Raw genomic sequence first — 18,390 nt, 5'->3', positions numbered from 1 at the left:
AAGAAATTCCACACAGAATGCCAGAAGTGAATGCTTACCTCAGCTGTATTACTGAGCTGTTCCTCATCTTCTTCTGCTCTGACCAAAAGAAAATATTGGTGTTGGCCGCTCTCATAATCCACACTCCGAGTTAAGCTGATATCTCCCACTGTCCGACTGATGCTGAAGAGACCACTAGGATTAGTTTGCAGGCTATAGCTCAATGATTTGTTTTGATACGATATAGCAGAGACTGTGAAAAAACTGCATGAAAATTAAAAACAAAAAAGAAGAAAAAGTCCCTTAAGCTTGTAAGACAACATACTGAAAAATATGGCAAAAAAATGCTACGTTTTAGTCCTGAATGTGCAATGCTGTAATCTGATTAGAGCAATGCTCATTGACCTCAATGACAAATGCATCTAATTTGAACGTTTAGTTAGGCAATACTTCTATTATCTTCAGGTGAAAAATAAAGCTGGAATTCTTGGAAGCAGAACACAGCAAGGAATAAAACACCTAGAAACAGATGATTTTATTTTTGAATTTGAAATTGCATTTGTGAATTGCATTTTCTACCTTTCTCACAAGGGTAGCAGGTTTTTCAGGTAGGAAGCTAAGAGATAAAACATGACTGTTTTTAATACTGAATGGTAAGTTTGCTGCCCCAGTCATTCTGTCTGAATATGACAACAGGTAATTGCAAAAAGATTAAAGTTGGACAGTAATATAGTGCACATATTACACAGTATACAGTTCATATGCACTTACATCTTGTCTGCCATGCTCACATCTGCTGGGAGCTAGTTTCACCACCCAGCTGATAAATCTTTTCCTTTCTGGGTAGGGTTGTCTTTCAGTGGATGCTAAACCAACTAGCATATTAGAGATAGTGCCAGACCAAAGGAAAAGGCAGAAAGGTTTGGTAACAGAAATTCAGGACATGACAGGAACCTTGTTTTACTCCATTCCTGTACCATTTACATGTAAGCAATTAGCGATCCTACTATGATTTTCATTACTATCTCTGTTTAACTCACAATAATATTTCATTTTCCCTGGGAGGACATTGTTTATATTTGAGCTTCTTGTATCACAAAACTCACCTTATTAAATGTTTCATTCCTTTTGGAGCCTCTCAGAAACTTAAGAATTTCATTAATTTTAATCCTGAACATTGCTGAATCCAAGGCAAGAGGCATCTAACAGGCAACAGGGCCGCGGGGGCATGGAATAAGGAACCAGTTTCACTGCACTATTTTGGTGGGTACTTACGTTTTCCCTTGTGGCATACTTTCAGGAACATAAGCAATGTATGATATGTTGGTAAATTGTGGTGGTCGAAGTCCAGCAATTATAGAAACAGAGGCCGGAGACCCTTTGCTTCCAAGTTTATCTGCTGCTAACACAGTCAGTAAGTATTCCCTGTCCTTCACCAATGGCAAACCTGTTGTTTTAATCCAGCCAGTGTCCTTCTCAACTTCAAATCTGTCTTCTCCACCTAAGAACAGGTCCACACATTGTTGACAAGTACATTTTTACTTGATTAATAAAAATACACATGATCTCTGACCAGAAAAAAAAAGATATGTTAGAGTCCTAGCCAAAAGGTGTAAGTTTCCCCTGGAACGGCATTGCTAAGCCCTTTGTATTGAGTATAGACAGGCTTAAACTACTACTGAAGTTTATTGTGGCTTTGTTCTTCTCTTGAGTCCCACAAAGATAGTCAGTAGTGAGTCTGTGCTAGCTTTAGTCAGCTAAGGCACAACCCAGACCCTGAAAAGAAGTGATGAAGGAACCGGAAGCATGGCTCCTGTGAGGAGGCAGGAACCTCAACTCCTTCCTGGCAAATCTACCACTAAAAGTTAATCTTTTCACATATGAAGTTGAAGTTTATGAACCTTCCTTGGGAGGAAAGGAAGGTTGCTTACTAAAGTACAAAGAGAAAAAAGGCACAAGAGTAAAACTTAACAAGGACACAATCAGGAGATTTTAATTTACCATCCAGGAGAAAGTATTCTACAGCTCCATTGATCCCCTCATCTGCATCCACAGCAAGCAGCTTGTACACTTCAGTACCCACTGCAGCTTGAGGAGACACCGCAGCCAAGAAGGGGAAGGGCTGCATGGCCCACTCGGGGACGTTGTCGTTCACATCTGTCACAGTAAGTGTTATGTGCACCAAGTACCACTCCTTTCCTAATGGTGACAGAGGGGAAAAAAGAAAAAAAAAGAAAGAAAAAAAAACACTTAGCCAGGTACTTGATAGCACTTGGAGTGACAGAAACATGTATCAGTTTCTGAACTTGTATTGTTTGCAAATCTATTGACATGCAGTCCAGAAAAACTTAAATTTTGAGATCTTCTGCAATTGACAGTATCCAGACACAATGGAAAAAAAATATGCACGACTACAGCCTAACTGCAAGATCAGGGGTACTCATATTACATCCTCACATATTTAGTTTTCAAAATTGAAATACATGTTTTCAGAAAAGGTTTTTTGCTAGAGAAAGAAAAGAATATATTTTGTTTATACACATATTAAAGCAATTGTGAATTTTGAAATCTACACATCTTTGTCACCAAAAAAACTGTAATCAATGTACTATCTGATTTTGCTAGTTAGAACGCTCAAGTTCTAGTAGTTTTCATTTCTGCTACAATTAAATGCTGCTAAAAAAAATCCCAACAAAAATAACACTTCTCTCTGATGTACATTTTCATTGCTGTTATCCCTTCAACCTCATAGCAGTCCTAATACATCTTGCATGTCATATTCCTTTACAAGTTCCAGCTTTATATAATTAGTAAGTTCTGTTTGCTACTAAGTGGCATATTTAGTACACCTGATGGTAATCTGCAATCTATAAACAAACAGTAAGTGGATTATGGTAAAGAGAACTCCTTGGTTTCTTGGTTAATCACTCTTGTGATTAACAGTGTCAAATGTTTCTTAGTTTAACTTAATCCATCATGACCTTTGGTACTTTCTGTTCTTACCAAGACAGCTCTCTTGGTATAAAAATAAGTACACATACAACACAAAAGATCTCCTCAGACTTGTAAAACTGCACTGATTCATCTCAGTTTCACAAACTGTACTAAGAATATATCACTGCTTTCTCAAAAGAGCGAGAGAAAATAGACAATAACTTAACTCCATAAAGTCTTCATATCCTATATTCAGGATCCAACGTTCTAGGGAATGTAGCAGTAACTCAGGAGAGCACATAAGAGGTGTCTGAGGTTGAACAACATCAAGATGACCCAAAACAGAGCAAGTTCTAAGTGACAAGTGACAAATGAGATCAGTGTCTCCTTGAATGTTTCAGAGATTTTAATGAGAAGGCTGTTCAAAAGAACAAGCACAAAAACAATAAGGTGATTTCAACCCTGCCTAACTTTTCTCCAAAGAACAGGTCTTGTGGAAGCTGTCACAACTTTTTAAATACATCACTGTTACCGTACTTTGCCAGGGCATACTGCAGGCTCACAATAGCAAGCTCTAAATTAGAAGCAGAGTTAAGTCCCTTTGAAAATCTGCCTCTGTAACAGCAAGGTCTATTGAGGATTTAAGTTCAACCTTGTTAATCCTGTCAGGAGTAGCAAGGTCACTGATTTTTGTCCTGCTGGAAATCAGTATGCTAATCAACCAGTGAACTCACTCCGTTTCAAGTTCTGGACTGACATTAAACCTCACATGTCCTAGCAAGTTTTATTCTTAAAAAAACAGAAAGGCTTGGACATGTTCCTCAAGGTACTTGTGTTTTAATAGTTAAGAGACCTTAATTTTACCTGACATGCTGGTAACGATGAAAGCTTTCAGAGATATGTTAGTTACCTCTGAGACATCTGAATACTCTAAGAACTTTGTTAGGGTAGTCAGCATGAATTGTAATGCACATAATTAAAGAGACGGATTTAAGTGCCTCTCTTGACCAGTTTATATATCCATTGTATATGACCTTGTAGATGTTAATGGTATGTTATCTTCTGCCATCAACTATAGGTAATTTGATTCACAGGCAAAACATTAAATAGATGATTATGGTTAGACATGCTTTAGCTTTCAAATAAAGGCAGTCTGGTGAAAACAAAAATCGCAAGTAAAGTCTTCCATTGATTGTGTATCATATTTCAAAGCAAGGGCTGTAACAGAAATACCACAGAGGGTTACAATTTTCTGCATCAAGACCTGACAACTTGTAGAAACAGCACTGGGGTTCAGTGCTGGGGTTCAGTGCAGCACCATCAGCCAAGGACTCGCCAGAGGACAATGAATGTGATGAAGAGGCTGACATGCACAATAATGTGGAATATGTGTGTGTCTAGCAGGACAACACATTAGGAATTTCAAAGTACAAGTATACAAACAAAATTTTAAAATGTGTAACTCTACTTTCTAATGAGTCCAGCAGATATTAAAAAACTCGAAATCAGTAGTAGTGACCAAATATCTTGATAGTTAATGTAATGGTTCCTTCTTTCTTCAGGTTTTTCCTCTATTGTTTTATGTTTCTACTGAATCCAGGTTTAGCTAAAAAAAGCTCTTCCATGACCTTTTCCAGGTACTTTGTAGGAAAAGGTTATAATATGAAACAATGGCTCTTCAGCCTAGTACCAATAGCAAGCTGTAAAAGAATTTTAAAGAAACTATTTGCAAATTTGGAGACAACACTTAGGAGACTAAGTGAGGAGGCTGAGTGAGGCTAAGGAGACTTAGGAGACTGACTGAAAAAAAAACAAGAAGTTAGGGAAAACTAAAATGAAAACATTTCATAACCAAATGAAGAATAACATAATTGCCACATCAGCCACAGATTCAACATTCAATTGTGAATGTTATAAACCAGCTTTACAAAAGATTCTATCCGTATGTTCTGCAATTTACTACTTCTATCAGATTAACAGCTTTGTACTGAAATTCAGTTAGATCTTTAAAAAAGCTGATTTCTTTTGTGGAAATTAAATGTTTGAGATAAAAAAGAGCCAGAAGATCTAAACAGCTTTGGTGCTAAAGTCCCAGGCATCTCACAAAGACCCTTTTAATCTGACTGCTTGCAGTGGAAAAATGTAGCATCAAAATGTTCAGACTGAATAAATATCAAGACGGTTCTTTAAAGGTTTCCCAAAATATTCCTTCCTACAATGGTAAGCAGCATTCCAAAACCGCCAAGAGCCGCAGTCCTTCTGAACGTACACAGAATCTATGTTTTCTTTCAACTTAACAGCATAAGAATCATTGCAGTTTAAAGAAATACAACTGCCTGATAACAGGTGCCAACTTCAACTCAAGCTCAGCTTGATTCATAACTGTTATTAACTATAATTCATTAAGGAGTGATAAAAGTCATAAAAGACAAAAACATTAATCAGAAGCTACTTTGTTCTTTGGGATGAACCACAAAGAATCAACACAGCTAGTAAGTGACCAAGGTCTCATTAAATTCAAACAAATGATCCTTGGTTTATAGTAACAAAATCCTTCAAGGTTTAACATATATATCATTAAAATTGTTGGTATCTTCATTCTGTGTGGAAATTTAAAAGCAACAAACACGCTTATATTTTAAGTAAGCACTGTGAACTATTTGGAAGGCATGCCAAATATCACCCTTAGTAAATCCTCTAATAAGAAGAACTGAACCAGAGGGGATTACACAGCTAATGCCCATGGATGAAGCCAGGTCATAAAAGCTTGAAATGACAAAGGATTAAAGAGACAGGATCTTTCAAGCACTTCTCCTAAGCATTAATGGAGTAACAATGGCACCCTATTAAATTAAATGTTAGCATTACGTTAAAATATTCACAGACATGCATGACTGTCTAAGATATTTTACTTTCTCTTCACTGAGCAAAAGTTTAAAGCAGTACTATATTTCTGGAAAGAATAAAATAATTTTACGTCCCAACAGAGCAGATATACTCAGAAATGCTATAGAAGATGTGAGTATAACCTCACTTATTCCAGGCTAGGTTAGCTGAAGAAGCTAGTTCGGGGTTCAGCAAATGGTGGGATCCCCAGAACCAGAGGAAGAAGAGAGCCCAGCTCCGGCGACGACCGCCGAGCTCACCCGGTGATCACCAGACACGGTGAGAATTCATGCGAGCAACTCGCCTGAAGTCGAGCTGCAAAACAAACCAGTCCCTCCTTTCTCTTGTCCAGGGCCTTGCCTGCAAAATAGCTTAATCAGATCTAGACTACACAGCAACATTCATTTACTCTTATTTACCTTTCTTGCTCTAAAATAATAATTTTCCACACTGTATGCATGTAATACTTATAAATAGCTGCAGAATAACATCTGTTTCCATTTGTCAGGTTTAGTTAAACCTATCACATTATCACCCATTTTTGGTGTCCATAATGCTATAGTACCCACATAATTAAGTTGGACTTCCCATGCTTCTAAGCATTATTTGCTGATATAGATAACGAGGTGCACATCACAAATGAATCATAACAAACCAGATTAAAAAAATAAGGACAAGGAAAGTGCCTTATCCTTGACAACATTGCCTGAATTAAGAGGCTAATGCCAGAATTATCAGTTAGTTTTCAAATCTCAGCTGACAGGCAGCAGGAATTAAGGGGCAGAAAATGAAAAATAAGCTGAAGGAATTAATGCAACTTTATGCCACTTGAACATAAATCAACATCTGATATCATAAGCTCTAATACCAGAAAACTCCTACTGCTGGGATATTTATGGTACGTACAATGATTCAAATACACCACCATGAATGTTGCAAGCAGAGCAAACAAACTGGAGACAACCTGAACTGACACTTTTATCACAACAGAACACAGTGTTACTACCTCCACATTTTAATTTACTCTGAAATTCACTTCTGCAAAAGCTCCAGAAGGAAAGCAGTATTTACAAGGTCTCACATGATCCTCATTACAGTTAACTAAAAGACCTAGTTCTGCTACACATCTTCCTCTCTCTACTATTGTATCCTTGACATGTCTCCTCTTATGGGACACGACTTTCTAAGTCTTTTTCAAACACGTATGCATTTTAGGTCCTCTAAAACAATTAACTATTGTACAATGCATGAATCTAAAGGGATCATATCATTATTAATTTAACCTGATCAAAAGAAATTAGCACAAATAAAGGTTCTTTTTTTGAACTTAGGCTTCTGTAAACAAAGAAACTTAAAATCAATAGTACCTAATAACCCCTCTTTGCTATCCACAATTAATAAATGTCTACCTAGTCCCTGTTAGTCAGAATCTATTTCTAAACATTCATTTAAAATTATCTTCTACTTAGCAGCAATACATCAAGGCAGTGGAAAACACACCAAGCTATTTCCTAAAAGTGCAAAATGAAAAGAAAAAAATCCCTGAAACTCAGTTAAATTTAGGTAAAGGTATTTTAACTGGGCTAGCAGGCACTGCTTCTGCTGACGTGACAAGGTTTGTTGCAGGCCATCTCACACTTCTGCACTCAGACTAGGCAAGAGTAAACACCATGACATGGGTGAGGTCTGTAGCAAGCAGGGGGCAATGTTAGCCAGCACTTCAACATCTGACAGAGGGAGCTGTGACATCAACCAAGGGATGAAGCTCAAGGTACAAGGCAGACAGGGTGAAAACCCCCTCAGCACACTCAGGCTGACCCGATAGATTTTGTCACAGACTCAGAGTAATGAGAGCCCTTTGGCAGGCAGACTGGCTCAAGATGGAGTAACAAGAACGGGTCATAGGAAGCATGTGTGTTTTGGAAATTGCTCCATCAGCCTCCAGGTTAGCAGCACTAAGCTAAGTTAGCTAAGTTAGCTAAGCTAAGTTAGCAGTGCTCAAGGCAGAGCACTGCATAAACCCGGCGACAGCTGACGGGCATCAATACACAATGAGGTGCTTGACAGGAGCCGAGCAGGACATGAGAGAGAAGGACCTGACTGTTGTTCCTAGGTCTGCAATCCAGGCCAGCTCCCAGGGGGAAGTGTCCATATCACGGGAGCTGCCCGCACTAATTAGAAACCCTGCAGGCAAACACCCACATCAGTGTTTCACCAACACTAATAGACCGCCTCGCACGCCTACAGTTTGCCCCTCCATCAGGACAAGAACTGACGGCATCAGCAACTTGGCAGCTCTCCTGCCCGTGCTGGGGATCCCAGACGTTATGATAACCAGTTGATACCAGTTATGATACCAGTTCTCACAAGCACCAAGTCATGTAACATAAAAGTCATTCTAAACATTTGCAAAACGAAATCAAGCCAACCAAATAATTTCTGCTCATGTATTTTCCCCCAAATACACACATTTCTACATAATATATTTTAACATAGGTCACTTTGCATCTTCAGAACATTGTTAAAATGACATGGCATATTAAAAAAATAAATCCTTGAATATATAAGGAAGAAAACAAAGCATGCAAACACAGCCTCAAAGACAGAAAGACAACAGTCTTGCAAAAAACTCATATCATACCTGGAATCAAGCAACCTTAACTTTAACAGTGACTTGGATTTCAGTGACTTTAGCCACGTGCTTGAAGTTAAGCATTTGCACGATCAGGGCCATGATAAACGTCTTGTGAGGAAGCTCTTCAGGGGGAAGAGTGCAGTGTGTCTAACACGCAGACTGCCTCAACAGGTATACACGCAAACCCTCCCCTTTCTATTACGGAATTATCTGCAACTTTCCCTGTTGCTCAGATCGCCTCTAATAACTTTACCTGCTGCAACGGCTCAGCCCTGCAAACAGCCCCGCAGCCCCCGGTGAGCATCTTGCCCACAGCGGACGCACCTGTGGCCTCCCCAGCAACCGAGCCGCGTACTTCTCCCCGCACCGACGGATTTCGGGTACTATTTCCGGGCGAAAGCGCCCCGAAGTGCTGCGTGCGACACTCGCGCCTCCCCGGGTGCCCTGAGGGGCTCCCCCGCACCTACCTGCGCGCTCGCGGACGCGCACGAGCAGCTCCCACGCGGGCGCGGCCTCGCGGTCCAGGCGGGCGGCGAGCGTCAGGGCGCCGCTCTCGGGCTCCACGCGCAGCGGCGAGCGCGCCGCGGGCGGCGACAGCAGCTCGAAGCGGGCGGCGGCGAAGCGGGCGGGCGGCAGCGCGGCCACGCGCCTGCCCGGCCGGGCGTCCTCGGGCACGGACAGCGACAGCGCGGCGGCGGGCGCGGGGGCGGCGCGGCGGCGGCGCGGCGGCGGCAGCGCCGTGGGCTGCGGCAGCACCTCCAGCTCCAGCGGGGCGCTGAGCAGCGGCGGGTGGCCGCGGTCGCGCGCGTAGAGGCGCAGCGCGATGGGCGCCCGCTCGTGCAGGAGCGAGCGCACGAGCACCACGCGCCCGCTGCGCGGTACCACGAAGAAGTGGGCGCTGCGCGGGCGCGCGAAGTAGCGCAGCTCCGCGTTGGCGCCCGCGTCCGCGTCCTCGGCGCGCGCCTGCCACACGGACGAGCGCAGGGCCAGCGTCTCGTCCACGCGGAGCCGCGTGACGCCCGCGCGCGCCGCCCCCACGAAGCGCGGCGCGTTGTCGTTGGCGTCCAGGACGCGGATGCTGAGCGCGGCCAGCTCCGCGGCGGCGGCGGCGGCGCGCGGGGCGCAGTGCTTGCAGCAGAGCGCCAGGCGCAGCGCGTACAGTGCCCGCGCCTCGCGGTCCAGCGGGCGCCGCGTGCGCAGCCACACGCGCCCGCTGCGCGCCTGCAGCGACACCTCGAAGTGCGCGGAGCCCTCGCCCAGCAGCTGCAGCCGCCAGCGGCGCCCCTGCACCTTGGCGCACCAAGGCTCGGGGCCGAGGCGCGTCAGCGGGATGCTCAGCCCGCTCACCCGCGTCCCCGCCGGGCAGTTCTCCGGCACCTGCCCGCGGAACGACGGGCGCCGCCGCGCGCCCATGCGCGCCGCGACTAGGGCACAGCAGAAGAGAAGCAGCAGCAGCCGCCGCCACCGCGCTCCGAGGGGCCCCATGGAGGCAGCCCCGACCGCACAGGCGGCCCGGGCGCTCCCCGCGGCGCTGCCGCTCCGCGCCGAGTGCGCGCGCGGCTCCCACGGGCGCTGCCGCCCACGCTCGCGGGCCCCGCCGGCCAATCACCGCGCGCGCCCGCCGCTCCGCCGGCCAATCACCGCGCGCGCCCCGCGCCCCGCCCCGCGGCCGCCCCTGCTGCCCCGTGCGGAGCTGCGGGCCCCGCAGCCCGGGGCGTCGCGTCCCTCCCACGGAGCCCGTGGCGGTGCAGAGCCTGCTGCCCGGCGGAGCTAGGCCCGGGCATCTAGGGGTTTAGTTTAGTTTGGTTTAACTAGTTTAGCTAGTTTGAGGTTAGTTAAGTTTAGTTTAACTAGGGGACGTCTCAGGGAATAGCCAGGAGAGGCTCTTTGGCAGAGAAGGGAGTAAACCTCCCCCAGAAAACAGGAAATTAAATTTCACCATTAAAGTTAACAAATATCTGGCCTCCCAAATTGGATATATTGCATTAAAAGATACCAATTAGACAGTTATTTTTCAAAACAGAATATATAAAAGTATGCTGTATTTGTCACACTACTCCAATTCTGTAACATTCTGAGTAAGGTTATTTCTGTTACAAAACAGACATCGTTCTTAGACCTCCCATATAAGCAAAATGTTGTACATTTCTGATATCTCTTCTAATCAGTTTGTCATGTAATCATGAAACTGCATGCACTTATTTACTTTGCAGTCTTCAGTTTCAGTCCTGTACTAACAAGTGAACAGCAGTGAGGGTGAATTTCTGAGAAACAGATTGGCAAATACTTAACTTGAATATTCATTGTGGCTAAGCAGTACATAAAGTGCTATTCCACACATATACATTTGACTTTAGTTTCTTTCACTACAGAAGTGCATGTTAAATTAACTTTAGGGGTAGTCAAACAAAGCTATAAATCAGTCTCTTATTGAAAGACGAGACAATAAGTGATAAAGAAGTTTTACTCCCGTGGAGAGCAATAAATAGTCCGTAGTGATGCTCTTCTCTGTTTCTTTCCTTTCTCAGTTCAGAAAGATCTCAGACCATCCAAAAGAGTACATCCAAATGGGATACTTGCACATCCCAGCATCAGTAACGGTGATTTATCCCATCCCCATGGCCATGCCTCAGATCTCCTCACAGGGCTGTATGGAGGTCAGTCCCCACCAGTGGGGTTCAAAGCAGCGCTGCCAAACGAGGAATTCACTTTCTCCCAGCCGATGTTTTTCTCTTCCACTGAGTTGTCAATACACTACATTCCCAAATCCTCTGTAATTACAAAGAACAATAACATTCTGGCACATTTCAGCAAGTCTTGTATAGTAAACATATAGTTGGACTGGCCTTTACTTCATTAGCAAGAACTTAAGAAGCAATTTGCATGATACATACTTTGGAAATGGATATCCGAATATGATTCATTTGATATTGTTAGTTCAAGCCTTCAACTATTATTTAAAAATATATAAAAAGAGCTATTGATTTTACCAATATTTGTTTGTAAACTCAAATCTCCTGCAACAGATCTTAGACACCTAATCAGTATTTTATTAATGTTTTTTGTAAACTAGACCTTCCTGGAACACAGTAGTGCTCTGCACACATGCAACAAATAGATTTCCACTATCAACAACATACAGGTCAGCCTGGGTGCCAGAATTAATCAGTCAGAAATAACTCTACCTATATGGAATCCCTTCTCTCTACACTAATATTGGTCCCCTGGGCATGTATGAATGTTCAAGGAATTTGAGGATTTTGTTAAAAATTTCTACAATGCCAACTAGTCCAAAAACCTCCAAGATGAAAACTGGGTGCTATTACTTACTTTTAATTAACTACTAGGTTTGAGGATTTTTTTTGCAATAAAATATCATTTTTGATCATTTAACACATCTTATTTCCAAAATGTAATCTTACAACTGTTTATTTTATTTGTATGCTTCCACTATGATGTGAAGGTTTTAATTAAATACAGATGATCTTATTTATTCATGTGGTAGGGATTTTAAGTTTAGAAATTTGGCTAAAACAAACTCCTCATGTCCTCTAAGATAAAAAAAGAACATCACATAACTTGTGATGAACTGAAAAATGAACAGTTTACAGTAGCAAATAAATCAGATGTCATTTTCACCAAGTAATTCTCTTCTTTTCTTTAGAACAACCTTAGAGAGTAGCTTTAAAATGTCCAGCTGTAAATCTGTTATGTCTATTATGCTGCAAATCTCTATTTATTAAGCCAACATTTATAATCAAAGTTAGTGAATGATTTCTGCACTCAGAAGATGCTCTGAAAATCCCACTCCTTTTTACCCAATTTATGCATGACTCAAATATGCATCAGAACTACCATGATCTAGCTGCCATAATGAATTAATTCAGACAGTATTCATCTAATTTTGCTTATGAATTAAAAATAAAAGCTATGGTTTCAAAAATGAGAGAATTTCCTGAGAAAACATTTGAGGTGTCCAAACCAGAACTAACCAACAGTAGTGACTATTAACAAATCCCTTGTTACAGGTGAAAGACTCCAAAACATAAATATCCTGAAGAACATAGTCACATTGTGTGTGCCAGGCAGCAATAAACAAACTTCACCCATAGTCAAAGCAGCCAATACTGAAGGATATGATCAGAAATAGCTGGACCCACCTGTGTACCAGTGCTTGATGCTGTGCACTCTGTTTCTTGAAATAATATATGGAAAAAAAGAGTGTCCAAGTAAACTGATAAATATATAATCTAGTACACCTGGCACACATTTCCCTCAAACACTTTTTCCTTAAACTCTGAGAAAGGATTCTGCCCAGCTGCACATCTAGACAAAGTAAGTTCCTTCTACATGATTTACTTCCCCACTCCTGACTCTACAAGTGTGTTGGCACAGTGCTCTGCAGGATCTAGCCCCAAGTGACAAGTCAGTCCCTGGGCTCTTTCAGATATTTTGTACATTGTCACTTTTTATAACAACATTTGTAGCTCCATTTGCTCAAATGCAAGTAAGTGATAATCTCTTCCTGTATAATTTTGCAAACTAACTTAAATTATTCAGAACTACAACTGCTGTTGTCTAATCCTTGCTCTCTCTTCATACTACTTTCTCATTATACTTCACATTTTTTTCTCAGAAGCTAGCAATCTAGTGAGTGCAAGAAACACCTTCTGTCACACTAAGAGTAGAATCGTTCTAAAACTGAAAAACTGATGACATTTTCAATATCTCTCAGTATAATAGCTACTTACCCATTTATTCAAGAGGTAGGAAGGCCCTTTCTGCTGCTAAACATGGTTTTATTTGTCCAAGTCTAAAAAAGTTAGGATATTTTTAAGCGCAATCTGTGTAAACAAAAATATTTCTTATGCAGCCTGTGTTAGTCAGGAACATATTCTACATAATTCTTAACTAAATATAGTTATATGTGCACAAAAAACATTAAACATGAATCCTATCAGTTGAAATCAGACAATACAGTGACAATAAATTCTCACTAAATAATACCCTAATGTTATATTCTATTTTGCCTGGTTGGTGCATTATTACTTACTGAATTAATTGCATTATTAGTAAATCTCAGCAAAAAGCTTGAAAAACTTTAGAGAAAAGCTTTTATAAAAAAAAAGATTTCGTAAGATTATTTTTTTCCTATTCCTCAGTATTTTGACATGTAAGACAAGTTATACAAGAATCAGACCGCTGTTTCTGAACTCAATGCATAAAAGACAATGAATGAATGCGCATGTGCAATATCACGTTAAACCTTGCTACACTTCATTCATAGTCTTTTTCAATTATTCATAAAGAAGTAAAAAGATTAAAAGAATGAATTAATTCTTGTTTCTATTCCTTCCCATTTCTCTGTGTTTCAGACTCAAAAGTATTTCCACCTAAGCAGAACTGAACAGAAAAATGCAATGTTACATTTTTTGTCAGAGATGCCAGATTTGGTGAAGACAAGGCAATTTATTCAGTTCTGCTCAGACTGCAGCAGAACCCAGGCAGGTTTCTGGGATTTCTGGCCAGCTCCTGCCTAAAGGGCTGTTGAGAGTCCTGGTCTTCATATTCTGCAGTTCTGGGAAACATGCGGACAGCAGCCCCATGACTTGGGATACAGCAAGTACTGCTGCATTTCACTATTTGACATTGTTGTGTTACGTATTGCATATAGATCACTGTTTATGTTTTCTTTATAGGTAAGTTACAATAAGGCTTTACCAAGGATGGGAAATACATACCCATACACACAATACATGCACAGCACCAATACAAAATACACATTTTTTTTGACTACACTCAGGTACTTTTTACTGTATTTTGTATCTTGAGAATAGTACCCATTTTGTGTATTAATCATAGCATTTTAATCACAGGCTTCATAGCTGGACACAAACAAAATTATCTACCAAGTTTATGGTATACTTGCTACGTACACAAACAGTTCTGATTCTGTAGTCATGAAGTTCTAGAAGAATTAATGGGATCCTACAGAACCACTCAACCAGTTCTGAAAATCCTATAGCTATGCCTTCATGTTTTTATATTAACTGTCCACTATGTAGAGGTATCGATATATACCTATACACAGACAAGAAATGAAATAGGCAACAGGCAAGACAACAAGATAAAACCTCAACATCGTTATTCATGCCTCCAGTTTTTTTAATAAACTAAACTCATTCTGTCTTCTGAAACTCATATGGTTGCCAGCAACAACTACAATACCTTCTCAAGACACACAAACTCATCAACTGCCAGCTCATTGCTAAGGAACTCATTTAAAAACAACATATTAAGGCATAACCTTTAAGTGCATGAGAAAACAATACACAATCAAACATGAAACACAAATATCTATGAAGCTAGAGGAAGTATTAGGATTACTACAGCTTTCTCTGACTGAATCAAAGCATATGGTGATATAATGGAGCCTGAATTTATAGCATGAGAGATGTACGATATAGATTAAAGCTTCATCTGTGAGAACATACTGCACAGCAAAAAACAACAATTACTGGGTTTTCTGCTTTATAGTATACAAATATTCTTTTATAGAACGAGGGCTCCCTCTGCTGCGAACATAAAAGCAGAAATAAGCCTCCTTTTTAATTAGTGTTTTTAAATCTGTTTTTAAATTTAGGGAGGTTAGGAAAGGTTTAGAGCGCATTAGGGAGGTTTAGCGACACATAGCTTAGCTAGCTGAGGTGAGGATTGGTGACGCGATGCAAGGCCTGGCGAGATGTGGCAAGGAGGGGCAAAGTATACTGAGGCTTGGCAAGGCGAGGCTTGACAACGTGCAGTGAGGTGAGGCTTGGTGAGGCATGGGGAGGCGAGGCTTGGCGAGGTGTGGTAAGCTGTGACATGGTGAGGCTCGGCGAGGCATTGCAAGGCGTGGCATCTTGAGTCTTGTCGAGGTCTGGCGAGGCGTGATGAGGCATTGTGAAGTGAGGCTTGGGAGGTGTGGCAAGGTAAAGTGTGGCGAGTCAAGGCTTGGCAAGGTGTGGTGAGTTGTGGCGAGACATGGCGTGGTAAGACTTGGTGAGGTCTTGTCGAGGCAAGGTTTATAAGACATGGTGTGCTGAGGTGAGGCATGGCATGGCATGGTGGGGTGAAGCCTGGTATGGTGAGGCAATGCATGATGGGGCTTGGTGAGGTGTGGTGAGGCGAGGTGTGGTGAGTGTTGCTGAGGTGTGGTGAGGTGAGGCATCACGAGGCGTGGTGGCTTGAGGCATGGTGAGGCATGGTGTAGATTGGTGAGGTGTGGCAAGGCGTGGTGAGGCTTGGCAAGGCATGCTGTTGTGAGGTTTGGCGAGTTGAGGTGTGGTGCGATGTGTGGTGAGGCTTGGCGAGGTGTTTGGAGGTGAGGCGTGATAAGGGTTGGTGAGGGGCGGAGTGAAAGGAGGAGTGATGAGGCTAGACGAGACATGGTGAGGCGAGGTGTGGTGAGGTGATGTGTCGTGTGCAGCGTATGAAATTCACAGACTTTGGTGGGGGTGAAACCAAAGACCTTTATTTAGAATTAAACACAATTTATATAGCTTCCCACCCCAGAGCACTTCCCTCCCCTGACAGTGCAACACGCGAAGCCCGGCAACCCAACTAACCAGATGATCACGTGCTGACCAAACATGAGGCCGTCGAATGAGCTTCCTGGTCATGCGCTGCATCGATAGGCGGGGCAAAGCGTGGCATGCTGAAGGATTGGCGATGCGTGGCTTGGCGAGGCATGGCAAAGCAAGGTGTGATGAGGCTTGGTGAGATGTGGTGTGGTGAGGTGTGTTGAGCCTAGGTGTGGTGACGCAAGGCAAGGCTTGGTGAGGTGTGATGTGGCGAGGTGAGGCATGTTGAGGCTAGGTGAAGTGTGGTGACGTGAGGCGAGGCTTGGTGAGGTGTGGCAATGTGAGGTGTGGTGAGGCGTGGCTAGGTGTGGCATGCTGAAGGATTGGCGATGTGTGGCGTGGTGAGGATTTGCGAGGCATGGCCAGGTAAGGTGTGGTAAGGCATGACGAGGCGTGACAATATTTGGCCAGGTGGGGCTTGGGTGATGTGAGGTGTAGCGAGGCATGGTGAGGCATTGTGAGGCTTGGAGAGGTGTGGCAAGGTGTAGCGAGGTGTGGCGAGTAGAGGCATGGCAAGGTGTCATGAAACGTGATGAGGCGTTGCCAGGTGAGGCGAGACTAGGAGAGGCTTGGTGAGTCTTGGCGAGGCGAGGCGTGGTGAAATGTGGTGAGGCTTGGTGAGGCATTGCTATGCATGGCGAGGTGAGCCTTGCTGAGGCATGGTGAGGCTTTCCAAGTTGAGGCGTGATGAGGCATGGTGCGGCTTCACGAGGTGTGGTGAAGTATGGCGAGGCATGGTGAGATGAGGCTGGGTGTTGTGAGGGCTGACGAGTCGAGGCATGCTGAGGTGTGGCAAGAGTTGGTGTTTGGAGGTGAGGTGCAATGTTTGGAGATTTGGAGGTGAGGTGTGGTAAGGGTTGGTGAGTGATGTGGTGAGGCTTGGCGAGACATTGCAAGGCGTGCTGAGGTGTGGTTTGGTGAGGTGTAACAAGACATGGTGAGGCTTAGCGTAACGTGGTGACACATGGTGAGGCTTGACATGGTGTTTGGAGATGAGATGTTTGGTGTGGTAAGACAGATGAGGTGTGCAGTGGTGAGGTATAACGTGGTGAGGCTTTGGGAGTCAAGGCTCGGTGATGCAGGGGGAGGTTTGATGAGGCGAGCTATGGTGATGCTTGGCGAGGCATGGTTTCAAGTGGTTTGAGGAGGTGTGGCTAGGCTGGGTGTGGTGAGGCTTGGGAAGGCATGGTATGGTGAGACAGGATGAGGGGATGCTTTGTGAGGCTTGGTGATGTGTGTCATGGTGAGTCAAGGCAAGGCAAGGCATGGTGAGGTGTAGTGAGATGTGGTATGAAAAGGTGTGGTGAGGTTTGGCGAGGTGAGGTGTGCCTTTTTGAGGGTTGGTGAGCTGTGGTGTGGTGAGGTGAGACATGGGAGGCAAGGCTTGGCGGGGTGAGTCTTAGTAAGACTTGGTGAGGCGTGGCATGGCGAAGGTCGTCAAGGCAAGCTGAGTTGTTGTCAGGCGTGGCGAGTGGTCGTCAGGCGTGGCGTTGCAAGTCTTCGTGAGGCGAAGCGAGTGGTCGTGAGGCGTGGCATGCCAAGTCTTCATGAGGCGAGGCGAGTGGTCATCAGGCGTGGCGTTGCAAGTCTTCGTGAGGTGAGGCGAGTGGTCATCTGGCATGGCGTGGCTAGTCTTGGTGAGGCGAGGCGAGTGGTCGTCTGGCATGGCGTGGCTAGTCTTCGTGAGGCGAGGCGAGTGGTCGTCTGGCATGGCGTGGCTAGTCTTCGTGAGGCAAGCTGTAGGGAGGCGAGTGGTAGTCAAGACTGGCATGGGGAGTCTTCATGAGTAGAGGTGAGCGGTCGTCAGGCATTGCGCAGCGAGTCTTTGTGAGGCGAGGTGTGGTGAGGCGAGTGGTCGTCTAGAGTGGCGAATCTTCATGACCAGGGGTGTGGCGAGGCGAGTGGTCGTCAGGCGTGGCATGGCAAGTCTTCGTGAGGTGAGGCGAGTCTTCGTGAGGCAAGATGTGGCAAGGCGAGTGGTCATCAAGCGTGGTGTGGTGACTTTTCGTGAGGAAAGGTGTGGCGAGGCGTGTGGTGGTCAGGCGTGGCATGGCGAGTCACCATGAGGTGAGGCAAGTGGTCGTCAAGTATGGCGTGGCGAGTCTTTGTGAGGCAAGGCGTGGCAAGGCGAGTGGTCGTCTAGCATGGCGTGGCGAGTTTTCATGAGGCGAGGCGAGTCTTCGTGAGGCGAGAAGTGGTGAAGAGAGTGATCATCAGGCGTGGAGTGGCGAATCTTTGTGAGGCGAGGCGACTGGCGGTCAGGCGTGGCGAGTCTTCGTGAGGCGAGGTGAGTGGTCGTGAAGCATGGCGTGGTGAGTCTTAGCATGGATGCTT

General features: G+C 44.2%; 1 protein-coding gene across 1 annotated transcript in view; it reads right to left on the bottom strand.

Moving 5' to 3' along the window:
- Nucleotides 1-9,919, bottom strand: part of LOC104578653 (neural-cadherin-like) — a 44,147-nt gene extending 34,228 nt beyond the window's left edge. Inside the window, exons 1-4 of the mRNA XM_088536524.1 lie at nt 8,902-9,919; nt 1,981-2,178; nt 1,255-1,480; nt 39-243 (exon numbers count right to left, since the gene is read on the bottom strand). Of these exons, the coding sequence (XP_088392650.1) occupies nt 39-243; nt 1,255-1,480; nt 1,981-2,178; nt 8,902-9,919 (1,647 nt within the window). The remainder of the gene's footprint in view (nt 1-38; nt 244-1,254; nt 1,481-1,980; nt 2,179-8,901) is intronic.
- Between the last annotated feature and the right edge of the window lie 8,471 nt (nt 9,920-18,390).

Source organism: Tinamus guttatus, unplaced genomic scaffold, assembly GCF_059628265.1.
Source record: "Tinamus guttatus ecotype Peru unplaced genomic scaffold, ASM5962826v1 Tinamus_guttatus_pri_ptg000674l, whole genome shotgun sequence".
Lineage (NCBI taxonomy): Eukaryota > Metazoa > Chordata > Aves > Tinamiformes > Tinamidae > Tinamus > Tinamus guttatus.
This window is presented reverse-complemented; position numbering and strand designations above follow the sequence as displayed.